We start from the raw sequence: 14,802 nt of genomic DNA, 5'->3' as shown, positions 1-14,802 counted from the left end.
CTAGGACATCGTTCCGAAACGACCTCGTCCTAAATAATAAGGGAAACAAAATTTTAAAATTAATTAATTAATTGTTTTATAAGTTAAAGTTTTTATATAAAAAAAAAAATCAAACTCCGCGACTCGCGGAGTTTGAAGAGGAAATATACCGCGACTCGCGGAGCTTTCAAAATCCAGAAAAAAAAATAAAAGGGATCGAGACAGACCAGTAACCAACACAAAACACCTAAAAACTGCGAAAAACACCCGAAAAAACACACACAAATTCGCAATTTTTGGCCATTTTTCATCAAATCTTTCACAAAATCATGTTGAGAAGAATGCTATCAAGGAATTACTCAAAGAAAACGGTAAATTTCTACACCAAAACACCATTTAATCCGAAAATTAGTGTTCTTGAACAAATTTATACCCAATTCGATTTTGATGCTTTTTAGTGTAATTATGCTTAAATTGCTTATGTATTATGCTTGTATAACCAAGATTGATGCTATTTAACATGATTAGAAGCCTTAAACTTCAAATTTTGAGTAATCTAGGGTTTGTGTTCTTGAGCAATTTGGGGCTTTTTGATATAAACAGGTTATGGCCGATTTTTGTCATGAATTATTGCTAAATTAAGTAGTGTAACATGTTTAGGTAGTTAAATGATCCAAACTTTGAGCCTAAACATTATTTTTGAGAATTAAAGTGGACTTTTTCAAGTCTAAAATTCATGAACTTGATTTTTGAGAGATAATGCTATTTGAAACTTGTTTAATTGCTAATAATGATTATTTTGACATGTTATTTGAGTTGAATGCTTATGAACTTGGCGAACATTTTCGTATCTGCTTATTTGAAAAAGTGTAGATTTGATAAAAATATGAAAATGAGCATAAGTTTGATATAAATTGAACATGTCATTGTAATTATTTTACTTGATGATTTTGCTGACACTAATGCATATTTGGATGCACAAAAATTGTGTTTGATGTGTTTTGCAGACTGAAAGGGGTGAATCTTCATCCCAAGCTCGCATTGCTCCTCCTGAGAATACGGAACAACAAGATGTTGATAACCATTACAAACAAGATATACCTCATCCAGTTATGACATTTTCAGATATGCACGTGGAAGATTTGCACCCGAACTTGAGATTAGACAGACGTTGGATAGATTATCCAAAATACCAAAGGGGATTGCACACTCTTCATTCTAAAGCTGTTGAAGTACCTAGGGTAATAGAATGGGAACCGTTAGAAGCTGTAGAATTGGCCGAGCCAATTAGAGAATTACTTACACAGAGGTATGGTAATTCTACTTTTAACGATTGGGTACGATTATTCAACATGCGTAGACCTGTATATAAAGTATGGTGTGAAGAATTATTGTGTAGTATAGAAATAAATGATCGGGTAGCTAGTTTAACCGATCGAAGTTTTATTAGATTTTTGTTAGGAGGTTCGATGCGCCACATGTCTCTACTAGACATGGCTCAGGCCTTATGTATATATACGCCTGAGGAGCTAGCATCTGCCGATTGTCGAGGGTTGATATTGAATGATAGGAAGATTGATGAAAATTTTGATACGCATGGTGTATGGAGTCAAATGACTAGCCATCACCGATTTAAAGGGGGAAATTACTCTTATTTGGATATAGATAGAGCTGAGTTAAGAGTAATTCATAGGTTTCTAGCGAACTCGATTACACAACGAGGAAAAAATAAGGAAAAGGTAAATGAACAGGATTTGTTTTACTACATGTGTATTCGAGACCCACAAAGTGCTGTAAGTATACCTTATTGTGTGGGTTATTATTTATCAGCTATGGTTAGGGAGATGAGACCGCACAGTATAATAGGAGGTGGTATATTTATTACATTAATTTTTGAGTATCTCAATGTGGATATAAGTCGGGGGGATTATTAATCGAAGAACCAGAACTCCACGATACAATTGGTTTAAATGTATATCATGGTGCTAAGGTTTTGAAGAGGCGAAATAACGCCGCAGTAAGATATAATGGAAGACATTCACATGTTGAGAGAAATCAACAGCCAGGTAATGTGGTAGGGGGAAATGAAATGACAGAAATGCAAAGGTTTATAGCTTCACAAGAGTATGAAAATGCTAGACATCGAGCATTTGAAGATTGGCAAGTTCATCAAAACCAAATCATAGCTCATTGCCAACATATAGGTAGAAACTATATTCCTACTCCAACGCCCGTATTTCCTCCCTGGTCTATAGAGATGCAACCACCGTATCCTACTTATAACCCAGCTGAAGCATTTTATAACACATACGGTTATGCATGGAACCCCTACTGGTATCAGTAACAACCCTAGTTTATTTAGTTTTATTTATTTTATTTTTGCAATGTTACTACATTATACACTTATGTTGATATTGTAATAGTTTTTTATAATTTTCTAACTTTTATTATTAGATTTTAATAATTTTTGAATGTGGGGTAATATACCAAACTTCAAAAATATGTATATATGTTTGCAGTTTATCTTATGTACACAACAGGGTAAAACAACGCATTTTCAAAGACTGGCATTAAGTTCAGCAAAAGCTACTAATTTTGACGACAAGATGAAAAATAAATGTGATGTAACAACAAGACGGAATGAACAAATGATGTGCAACATTTATCATTCAGCAAATAAACGCCAATATGTTTGGAAACTTTGGTAAAATTTAATCATTTTTCTACGCTAATCACCCTCAATAATTTAAATTGTTACTGATTTCTTGCAAATGAGGGCATTGCAAGATCTTAAGTGTGGGAAGGGGTTAAATTCTTTCGGATTTTAAAATTTTTACTTTATACACTTGGTTACCATTAGAAATACTAGTAAAGCACTAGTTATATTAGAATCTACTGCTCTCTGATAATAAAGAACAGCCCTAGTCTTATATACTGACTACCCAATTCTAGTAAATTTTTTCAAAATTTTCAATTAAATGAACTCAAAATCATGTTTATACATATTTATGAACGATAAAACTAGGTGTTAACACCGAAATTATTGTTACCTTGGAAAGGACATAAATTGAGAAACAAACCAAAATGTTAGAATTCATTTAAAATGGAATAGAGGAGAACAAAAAGGAAAAATAAAAGCCAAGTGTGGGAAATTTTTACCAAGTTATTCAAAACATATATCACATATTTTTGTACAAATAATTGAAAATACTTTTGTTTTGGACGATAATTAACTGTTTTACCCAATGAAAGAAAAGAAGAGATGGATCTACACGATGAATCAATTCCATCATTAAAAGGAAGTAAAGTCTTCCGAAAAAGAAACGCGCTTCTTGATTTAGGTCATGAAGTTGTCATCCAGACCAGCTGTAGGTTGACGAAAAACCTAGAAAAGTCATCTCTAAAATCAGCAGGAAATCCACGGACCTCAGCATAAAACAGGGTCGCCAAGTGGTCAGATTTATCCTAACCATGAGAAGGATTTATCACGTACAATGGGGGGCACCGTGCAAATTAGCTTGATAAGACTAATGAATCAGATCCCCAGAAAGGATAATCTCCTTAAAAGATCAAAAATCAGCTTTTAAGACTGATATTACTCAATCCTTGAGATTGACCTTAAAGATTGAGAATTCAAACTCATGGAATTCGATGATATCTAAACTCGAGCTTGAACGAGAAAATATTTTGATCAAAATTACAAACTGATTTGTTTTCTGAAAACCCATTTTCAATGCGTTCATTACCATTGAACGTAAAATCCTAGGAATTCAACTGGAATTCATTAGGTCACCTGAACCAAATCGGGTGTCAACCGTAAGAACGGTGGTTGCATAGCATGGTCAAAGACAGGACCTTGTGCCAGATCGGAAAATTATAAGGGTGAGCTTTACTATTGCTCCTACCAATAATAGTAATTGCGTCCGACACGTTATAGACCATAATTAAAAGCATGTCAGGGGACATTGCCTTAACAGTTGCTTGTTCAACGCTTTCCTTTACAACTGGACGGTAGTTTATCGAAAGGTAATATACGGAGCAAGTATACTGGACGTGTTGCTTTTCCAATACAAGGTTAGCAAGTGGGTGACACAAAACCACAAGTTTTGAGCTAAAAATTTCAAATATGAAACCCACCAAACCCACAAAAAGAATTTGCAAACACCGGTGAAGGGTTATTCCGGAAAACTTATCTAGGGTAAAAGCTAGATTTAATTTTCAAAAGATCAAATGTTTTCATAAAGATCCAATTTCCTTAATGGATCTAAATTTTCATAAGTCATGTGAGACTGTAAACCACATCGTTACTACCATTGTTTATACCGCCATATAGAAATCACTGATGTACAAAGTGTGTAGAATAAAGAAGTGATTCTAGTATTTCAAGACTATATTGCTTGAGGATAAGCAACACTCAAGTGTGGGAATATTTGATAATGCTAAAAGCAAACATATATTTCATAGCATTATTCCTCAAGAAAGACAAGCTTTTAGTTGCAATTGTTCTATTTACAAGTGATATTCGTTTAAATAATAAAAGGTGAAGACAAAAGACAGATTCGACGAATTAAAGACGCAAACGACCAAAAAGCTCAAAAGTACAAAATACAATCAAAGAGGTTCCAATTATTGATAAGAAACGTCTCAGAATTATAAGAGTACAAGATTCAAAACGCAAAGTACAAGATATTAAATTGTACGCAAGGACGTTCGAAAATTCGGAACCGGGACAAGAGTCAACTCCCAACGCTCGACGCAACGGACTAAAAATTACAAGTCAACTATGCACATAAATATAATATAATATTTAAATAATTACTAAAATTATTTATATATTATATTTATTTATATAATTCGTCGGCAAAGAAGATCCAAACTTGTGTGAGCTGTAAAATCAAACTCCGCAACTTGCGGAGTTTGAAGTGTTAGAATGCCGCGACTCGCGGAGCTTCCCTGGACAAAAATGCCTATAAAAGCTAACGCATTTCGATCGTTTTAAATCATCCATAAAATCAATCTCTCTCTATATATGTATACGTAAATATTTATATTTATATTTTAATTTTAATTTTAATTTTAAATCCTAATAATAAGGGTATGTTAGCGAATGTTGTAAGGGTGTAAGTCGAAATTCTGTCCGTGTAACGCTACGCCATTTTTAATCATTGTAAGTTATGTTCAACCTTTTTAATTTAATGTCTCGTAGCTAAGTTATTATTATGCTTATTTAATACCGAAGTAATCATGATGTTGGGCTAAAAATATTAAAATTGGGTAATTGGGCTTTGTACCATAATTGGGGTTTGGATAAAAGAGCGACACTTGTGGAAATTAGACTATGGGCTATTAGTGGGTTTTATATTAACTAAACAATACCTTATTAATTTAATATACAAACTTATAATTTGACGTATTTATATATAACCACATACGCTTGACTGAGTACGGTGGGCGGGATATCTATAAATACCAATAATTATTCATTTTACTGGACACGGAACTGGATTAATAGTTAATAGACTTGTTGAAACAGGGGTGAATTACATTCAAGGGTAATTGGTGTAATTGTTAACAAAGTAGTAAAACCTTGGTTTACACGCAGTCGATAACCTGGTGTATTCATTAAACAAAGTATTAAAACCTTGTTACAATTCGAATCCCCAATTAGTTGGAATATTTGACTTCGGGAATAAGGATAATTTGACGAAGGCTTACGCTCTTTATATTTATGGCTGATGGACTATTATGGACAAATCCGTATGAACATATTAAATAATCCAGGACAAAGAACAATTAACCCATGGGAATAAATTAAAATCAACACGTCAAACATCATGATTACGGAAGTTTAAATAAGCATAATTCTTTTATTTCATATTTAATTTATTTTATTTTATATTTAATTGCACTTCTAATTATCGCACTTTTATTTATTGTTATTGTATTTAATTGCACTTTTAATTATCGTACTTTTTAATTATCGCAATTTTATTTTATCGCACTTTTATTTATCGCAATTTCATTATCGTTATTTACTTTATGCTTTAAATTAAGTCTTTTATTTATTTAATATTTTACATTAGGTTTTAACTGCGACTAAAGTTTTTAAAATCGACAAACCGGTCATTAAACGGTAAAAAACCCCCCTTTATAATAATAATATTACTTATATATATATTTGTATTTTTATAAATTAAAACTAATATAGCGTTAAGCTTTGTTTAAAAGATTCCCTGTGGAACGAACCGGACTTACTAAAAACTACACTACTGTACGATTAGGTACACTGCCTATAAGTGTTGTAGCAAGGTTTAAATATATCCATTCTATAAATAAATAAATATCTTGTATAAAATTGTATCGTATTTAATATTATTTCCTAGTAAAATTTAATAGTATTTTATACACCTTAGCTTTAACTATCACTCCACCTCGAGCTCGATAATTGCAGCCGATGGAGTCCAACGTACCCAAGGAAATAAGATTCTTTCTCAATTCTGGAACATGCCTGACATCTGTCAAAGTCCTCACCGTGCCATCATACATCTTAATTTGGACCGTTCCTATTCCAACAAGCCACATCGTTTCCCATAAGGACTTTACCACCATTTATTTCTCGATAGGTGGTAAACCAATCCCTAATAGGACACATGTGATAAGAACAACCTGAGTCAAGAATCCACTCGTCACTTGAGCGACCATCGGTAACACTAAGAACATTTGCGCCATCAGAATCGTTTTCTGCAACCGCGACAACTTTTTCGGCTCCCGCTGCATTCCAAGTCTCTTTTTTTCCTTTTAAGTCTGGGCAGTCTCTACGCATGTGACCTTCCTTGTGACAATTGTAACACTTGATCTTTCTAGATCTTGGTTTCGATCTAGAACGACCTTTGTTGTTACTACTTGATGCTCTATCATTACTTCTTCCACTCACCACCAAACCATTTGCACTTTCTTCCACATAATCCGCAGAGGATTTCTTCCTTAACTCAACAGAGTCCAAGGTAGATTTGACATCCTCCTTGGAAATAGTATCCTTACTATATAGTGGAGTTGTAACCAAATGCTCGTATGATTTTGGCAAGGAACATAAGAAAATTAATTATTGATCTTCATCGTCAATTTTCACACCAATATTATTCAAGTCCAAAATTATTTTATTGAACTCATCGATGTGATCATTTAATGAACCTTCTTTCATCCGAAGAGTATACAACCGTTGTTTCATATACAACCGATTTGTGAGACTCTTAGTCATATATAGAGATTTTAGCTGTTTCCAAAGTCCAGCCGGTGTGGTTTCTGCCTCAACTTCTCTAAGCACACAATCGGCAAGATTTAGAATAATCATGCCGTGTGCCTTTTCCAGAAGTTCATCCTTTTCTTCATCTGTCAACTTTTTGGGTAGATGTTCTCTCCGTTTCAAAGCTAACAAATAACCTTGTTGGCTCAGTAGAGCCCGCATCTTCATTCGCCAAAGACCAAAATCGTTATGGCCATTAAATTTCTCTACATCGGACCTGATTATCATCATCTTGAATATTTAATCACAGCTACGCTCTGATACCAGTTTGTTGTGATTTAGCGCACTTTCAAGACCCGAGAAATTAATAGAACAATTAAGCAATAAATAAAGACACAAGATTTTACGTGGTTCGGCGTGAGTCCTAGTCCACGGGCGGAAGCAGAGATGGATTTTACTAGCAAATATGGCAAACCCGAGGTTACAATGTATCACTCAATCTAGGCTCCGAAAATACTAACAAAGTATTTAGACCACTCACTAGATTATTACACTTCCCTCGTAACTCACTCGTATAGAATTTTATTTAATAATTCTATACTCTCTCTATTTTCTACAATACTTCTCACAAGAGTGTTATAGACTCTTTCAAGTATTATGTAACTTGAGATGGGATGATCAAAATGAAGCTACTGCCATTCCATTTTATAGATGATGTAAAAGCAAGCAAGTATGATCACGTAACTTTGCATGACCATCTTTCATTGAATTCATTGCCATCTTTTGTTGACTGAGAATATGAATGCATGTGTGAATTCAAGACATTTCATGGCCAACCTTGAATAATCCCATGTGTTGAATGCATATTTCAACAACCACCCATGTGATCCATCTAGATATTTTAGGTGGCCTAACTCACAATCCAAATTGGAATTGAGTCAAATTAGTCCACCAGTATCAATCTTTATATCTCTTGTAATTAGGAGATTAATACTCACAACTCTCTATTTATCTACTAGAATACAAGATTGAAGAATGAATATGGGATGTATAAATGAGCTTACATGTTGCTCTATTTATACTAATTCAAGATGGCTAAATGGTAAATATTTAGTAGACAATTTGGTAGGTATAGTATGCCAAGTTTTACCAAGTCTTATACTGTAGTGACCCGAACTTTTCCATGTTTATATATATTAATTGAGATTGATATTTACCTGATTAAATGTTTCCAACATGTTAAGCAATCAAACTTGTTAAGACTTGATTAATTGAAATATGTTTCATATAGACAATTGACCACCCAAGTTGACCGGTGATTCACGAACGTTAAAACTTGTAAAAACTATATGATGACATATATATGGATATATACATAGTTAACATGATACTATGATAAGTAAACATATCATTAAGTATATTAACAATGAACTACATATGTAAAAACAAGACTACTAACTTAATGATTTTTAAACGAGACATATATGTAACGATTATCGTTGTAAAGACATTTAATGTATATATATCATATTAAGAGATATTCATACATGATAATATCATGATAATATAATAATTTAAAATCTCATTTGATATTATAAACATTGGGGTAACAACATTTAACAAGATCGTTAACCTAAAAGTTTCAAAACAACACTTACATGTAACGACTAACGATGACTTAACGACTCAGTTAAAATGTATATACATGTAGTGTTTTAATATGTATTTATACACTTTTGAAAGACTTCAATACACTTATCAAAATACTTCTACTTAACAAAAATGCTTACAATTACATCCTCGTTTAGTTTCATCAACAATTCTACTTGTATGCACCCGTATTCGTACTCGTACAATACACAACTTTTAGATGTATGTACTATTGGTATATACACTCCAATGATCAGCTCTTAGCAGCCCATGTGAGTCACCTAACATATGTGGGAATCATCATTTGGCAACTAGCATGAAATATCTCATAAAATTACAAAAATATGAGTAATCATTCATGACTTATTTACATGAAAACAAAATTAAATATCCTTTATATCTAATCCATACACCAACGACCAAAAACAACTACAAACACTTTCATTCTTCAATTTTATTCATCTAATTAATCTCTCTCAAGTTCTATCTTCAAGTTCTAAGTGTTCTTCATATATTCTACAAGTTCTAGTTACATAAAATCAAGAATACTTTCAAGTTTGCTAGCTCACTTCCAATCTTGTAAGGTGATCATCCAACCTCAAGAAATCTTTGTTTCTTACAGTAGGTTATCATTCTAATACAAGGTAATAATCATATTCAAACTTTGGTTCAATTTCTATAACTATAACAATCTTATTTCAAGTGATGATCTTACTTGAACTTGTTTTCGTGTCATGATTCTGCTTCAAGAACTTCGAGCCATCCAAGGATCCGTTGAAGCTAGATCCATTTTTCTCTTTTACAGTAGGTTTATCCAAGGAACTTAAGGTAGTATTGATGTTCATAACATCATTCGATTCATACATATAAAGCTATCTTATTCGAAGGTTTAAACTTGTAATCACTAGAACATAGTTAAGTTAATTCTAAACTTGTTCGCAAACAAAAGTTAATCCTTCTAACTTGACTTTTAAAATCAACTAAACACATGTTCTATATCTATATGATATGCTAAATTAATGATTTAAAACCTGGAAACACGAAAAACACCGTAAAACCGGATTTACGCCGTCGTAGTAACACCGCGGGCTGTTTTGGGTTAGTTAATTAAAAACTATGATAAACTTTGATTTAAAAGTTGTTATTCTGAGAAAATGATTTTTATTATGAACATGAAACTATATCCAAAAATTATGGTTAAACTCAAAGTGGAAGTATGTTTTCTAAAATGGTCATCTAGACGTCGTTCTTTCGACTGAAATGACTTTTACAAAAACGACTTGTAACTTATTTTTATGACTATAAACCTATACTTTTTCTGTTTGGATTCATAAAATAGAGTTCAATATGAAACTATAGCAATTTGATTCACTCAAAACGGATTTAAAATGAAGAAGTTACGGGTAAAACAAGATTGGATAATTTTTCTCATTTTAGCTACGTGAAAATTGGTAACAAATCTATTCCAACCATAACTTAATCAACTTGTATTGTATATTATGTAATCTTGAGATACCATAGACACGTATACAATGTTTCGACCTATCATGTCGACACATCTATATATATTTCGGAACAACCATAGACACTCTATATGTGAATGTTGGAGTTAGCTATACAGGGTTGAGGTTGATTCCAAAATATATATAGTTTGAGTTGTGATCAATACTGAGATACGTATACACTGGGTCGTGGATTGATTCAAGATAATATTTATCGATTTATTTCTGTACATCTAACTGTGGACAACTAGTTGTAGGTTACTAACGAGGACAGCTGACTTAATAAACTTAAAACATCAAAATATATTAAAAGTGTTGTAAATATATTTTGAACATACTTTGATATATATGTATATATTGTTATAGGTTCGTGAATCAACCAGTGGCCAAGTCTTACTTCCCGACGAAGTAAAAATCTGTGAAAGTGAGTTATAGTCCCACTTTTAAAATCTAATATTTTTGGGATGAGAATACATGCAGGTTTTATAAATGATTTACAAAATAGACACAAGTATGTGAAACTACATTCTATGGTTGAATTATCGAAATCGAATATGCCCCTTTTTATTAAGTCTGGTAATCTAAGAATTAGGGAACAGACACCCTAATTGACGCGAATCCTAAAGATAGATCTATTGAGCCTAACAAACCCCATCCAAAGTACCGGATGCTTTAGTACTTCGAAATTTATATCATATCCGAAGGGTGTCCCGGAATGATGGGGATATTCTTATATATGCATCTTGTTAATGTCGGTTACCAGGTGTTCACCATATGAATGATTTTTATCTCTATGTATGGGATGTGTATTGAAATATGAAATCTTGTGGTCTATTATTATGATTTGATATATATATAGGTTAAACCTATAACTCACCAACATTTTTGTTGACGTTTTAAGCATGTTTATTCTCAGGTGATTATTAAGAGCTTCCGCTGTCGCATACTTAAATAAGGACGAGATTTGGAGTCCATGCTTATATGATATTGTGTAAAAACTGCATTCAAGAAACTTATTTTGTTGTAACATATTTGTATTGTAAACCATTATGTAATGGTCGTGTGTAAACAGGATATTTTAGATTATCATTATTTGATAATCTACGTAAAGCTTTTTAAAACCTTTATCTATGAAATAAAGGTTATGGTTTGTTTTAAAAATGAATGAAGTCTTTGAAAAATGTCTCATATAGAGGTCAAAACCTCGCAACGAAATCAATTAATATGGAACGTTTTTAATCAATAAGAACGGAACATTTCATATACCACAATATACATGTATGTTTTTGACTATAGAACTCACCAACTAAGGCCACCATATTTGACAATCTCCCACTTGAAGATTCGATTGAAGCTCAATCGATCTTTACATGATAATCCTTCCTTGCCAATGATGTTGCTTACGTCTCTGCTAGGCCGCATAAGGAACGGTACCAAATAAACTTGTCACGGTTGATTGACTTTGTTAGAAAATCAGCCACACTGTCGTCAGTATGAATTTTCTACATATCCACGGTTCCTTCTTCCATTTTATCTTGAACGAAGTGATACTGAACTCGTATATGCTTTGTCTTTGAATGAAATGCCGGATTCCTTGCAAGATGCAAGGCACTCTGGTTGTCACAAAATAGAGTGATATTCTCTTGTTTGTGCCCGAGTTCCTCCAACAAGATCTTTAACCATACTGCCTCTTTAGTAGCTTGAGTAGCTGCTACATATTCTACTTCTGTTGTTGACATCGCCACAACTGACTGCAGTTTTGAAACCCAACTTACTGTTCCACCACAAAGTTTGAAAACATATGCAGTGGTAGATTTACTTTTGTCGATATCCCCTGCATAATCAGAATCAACATACCCTTTGACAATAAATTCCGGTTCCCCATAACATAATGCAACATCTAAGGTACCCTTAATGTATCTTAGGATCCTCTTTACTGCATTCCAATGCTCTTTACCAGGATTCGCCATGTACCGACTAACTACTCCCACTGCATGTGCAATGTCTGGTCTTGTACATATCATTGCGAACATTAAACTTCCCACTGCTGATGCATACAGTACTCGAGACATCTCCTTCCTCTCGTCTTCACTGCTAGGACACATAACGGAGGATAACTTGAGATTAGTAGGAAGTGGGGTTGAGATTGGCTTACTATCTTGCATATTGAAAAGCTCCAAGATTTTCCTCAAATAATTCTTTTGAGAAAGCCAAATCTTCCTATTATCTCTGTCTCGGTGAATTTGCATCCCTAGAATCTTGTTTGCGACACCCAATTCTTTCATTTCAAACTCCCTAGCCAAATGAGCCTTCATCTTATTAATACGATCTTTGTTGGGTCCTGCAACCAACATGTCGTCTACATATAACAGTAAAATGACAAAATTATTGTCCCCAAACCTCTTAAAATATGCACAAGGGTCTGCATAAAGTCTGTTATATTCAAGGCTCATTATGAAAGAATCAAATCTCTTGTACCAACATCCCGGCGCCTGTTTGAGACCATACAGATATTTCTTTAACCTGCAAACCAAGTTCTTTTTTCCTTGTAGTTCAAAATCTTCTGGTTGAAGCATATAAATTTCTTCTTCAAGATTTTCATGAAGAAATGCAGTTTTCACATCTAGCTGCTCTAGATGCAAATCAAATGTAGCACACATCGCTATAACTACTCGAATTGTTGTAACTCGAACCACAGGAGAAAATATTTCATTAAAGTCTATACCTTCTTTCTGAGCATATCCTTTAACCACCAGTCTTGCACGATACCGCTCCACTTGATCATGGCCATTTCACTTGATCTTATACACCCATTTATTTCCAATTGGTTTTCTACCTTTCGGCAATGACACAAGTTCCCATGTTTTATTTTTATGAAGAGCTTCAATTTCTTCCTGCATAGCTGTCATCCACTGAGATGCATGTGAATGATTTAGTGCCTCGCGAAGAGTTGTTGGCTCTCCTTCCTCTATTAGAAGATAATATGCAACATTGCTTTCTATAATATAATCTGAGTGCCACCCTAGATGTTTCCTTTCCCGATTAGAAATATGAGTCGCTGGAGCTTCATCAACGACTACTTGATTTTCATCGTGCTCTGGTACTACTTCAGAAGAATCTTTATGGAATTCATTACCCACCTGTACCGGTATAGTTTCTTTTGAAATGCTAACATCTTCAAGATCTTTGTCTTCTGTAAAGACAACATCTCTGCTGATGACTACTTTGTAGGCAGTGGGGTCCCACAAGCGATACCCCTTAACTCCGTCAGCATACCCCAAGAACAAACACTTTATGGACTTCGGATTCAACTTTGTCTTTGCTTGAGAATTGTACATTGCGTACACAGGACTTCCAAATACATGAAGGTCAGAATAATTAACTGGTTTTCCAGTCCACATTTCCATCGGCGATTTTAACTCAATTGCAGTTGATGGTGATCGATTTATTACGTAACAGGCAGTACTTACTGCTTCTGCCCAGAATTATTTTCCCAAGCTTGCAGTTGCCAACATCGCCCTCGTTCTATCTAACAAGGTTCTGTTCATCCGCTCTGCCACTCCATTTTATTGAGGAGTGTATGTCGTCGTGAACTGCCTTTTGATACCTTCTTGTTTGCAGAACTTATCAAATTCATCACCAGTGTATTCTCCTCCATTATCAGTCCTTAAACACTTGATCTTTTTACCAGTTTCAAGTTCAACCCGCGCTTTGTAAACTTTGAAAACTTCAAAGACATCTGCTTTCCTCTTGATTGGGTACACCCAACATCTCCTAGTATAATCATCAATAAATGATACAAAATACTTTGCTCCTCCTAGGGATTGAACTGGTGCTTGCCACACATCAGAGTAAACCAATTTCAGAACCAATTTACTTCTAGAATTTGATGTGTTAAACTTCAGGCGATGCTGCTTGCTGATTACACAATGCTCACAGAAAGGTAGTGATACCTTTGTAAGACCAGGAATAAGATTTCTTTCAACAAGAAACTTCATACCTTGTTCAGACATGTGTCCAAGCTTTTGATGCCATGTTATAGCAGTTTTATCACTTGAACTATTCGAAGCAATGGATGCTTCCGCTTCCCGTACCGTCTCGCATTTCAGAATGTATAGATTAGCACCCACCTTTTCTCCTTTCATAATTACAACTGCGCCTTTCATGATTTTCATGATCTTGTCTTGTATCTCCATCTTATAATCAAGATCATCCAATTGTCCTAAAGACAATAAGTTCTTCTTCAAACCCTCCACGTGTCGTACACCTTGAATAGTACGAACTGTACCATCGTGCATCTTCAGAATGATATCTCCAATTTCAATGATCTTTAGTTCATGATCATTGCAACCGTATACAGATCCTCCTGAGATACGTTCATATTATTTGAAACATTATCTTCTAAGGGTCATGTGAAAAGTAGCTCCC

At 34.0% G+C, this 14,802-nt stretch overlaps 1 protein-coding gene across 1 annotated transcript in view; it reads right to left on the bottom strand.

The window, feature by feature from the left end:
- The window catches only part of LOC139842876 (uncharacterized), a 33,330-nt gene extending 26,805 nt beyond the window's left edge, over nucleotides 1-6,525 (bottom strand). The window contains exon 1 of the mRNA XM_071832976.1: nucleotides 6,388-6,525. Within this exon, the coding sequence (XP_071689077.1) occupies nucleotides 6,388-6,525 (138 nt within the window). The remainder of the gene's footprint in view (nucleotides 1-6,387) is intronic.
- Between the last annotated feature and the right edge of the window lie 8,277 nt (nucleotides 6,526-14,802).

The sequence above is a fragment of the Rutidosis leptorrhynchoides genome, chromosome 4, assembly GCF_046630445.1.
Source record: "Rutidosis leptorrhynchoides isolate AG116_Rl617_1_P2 chromosome 4, CSIRO_AGI_Rlap_v1, whole genome shotgun sequence".
NCBI lineage: Eukaryota > Viridiplantae > Streptophyta > Magnoliopsida > Asterales > Asteraceae > Rutidosis > Rutidosis leptorrhynchoides.
This window is presented reverse-complemented; position numbering and strand designations above follow the sequence as displayed.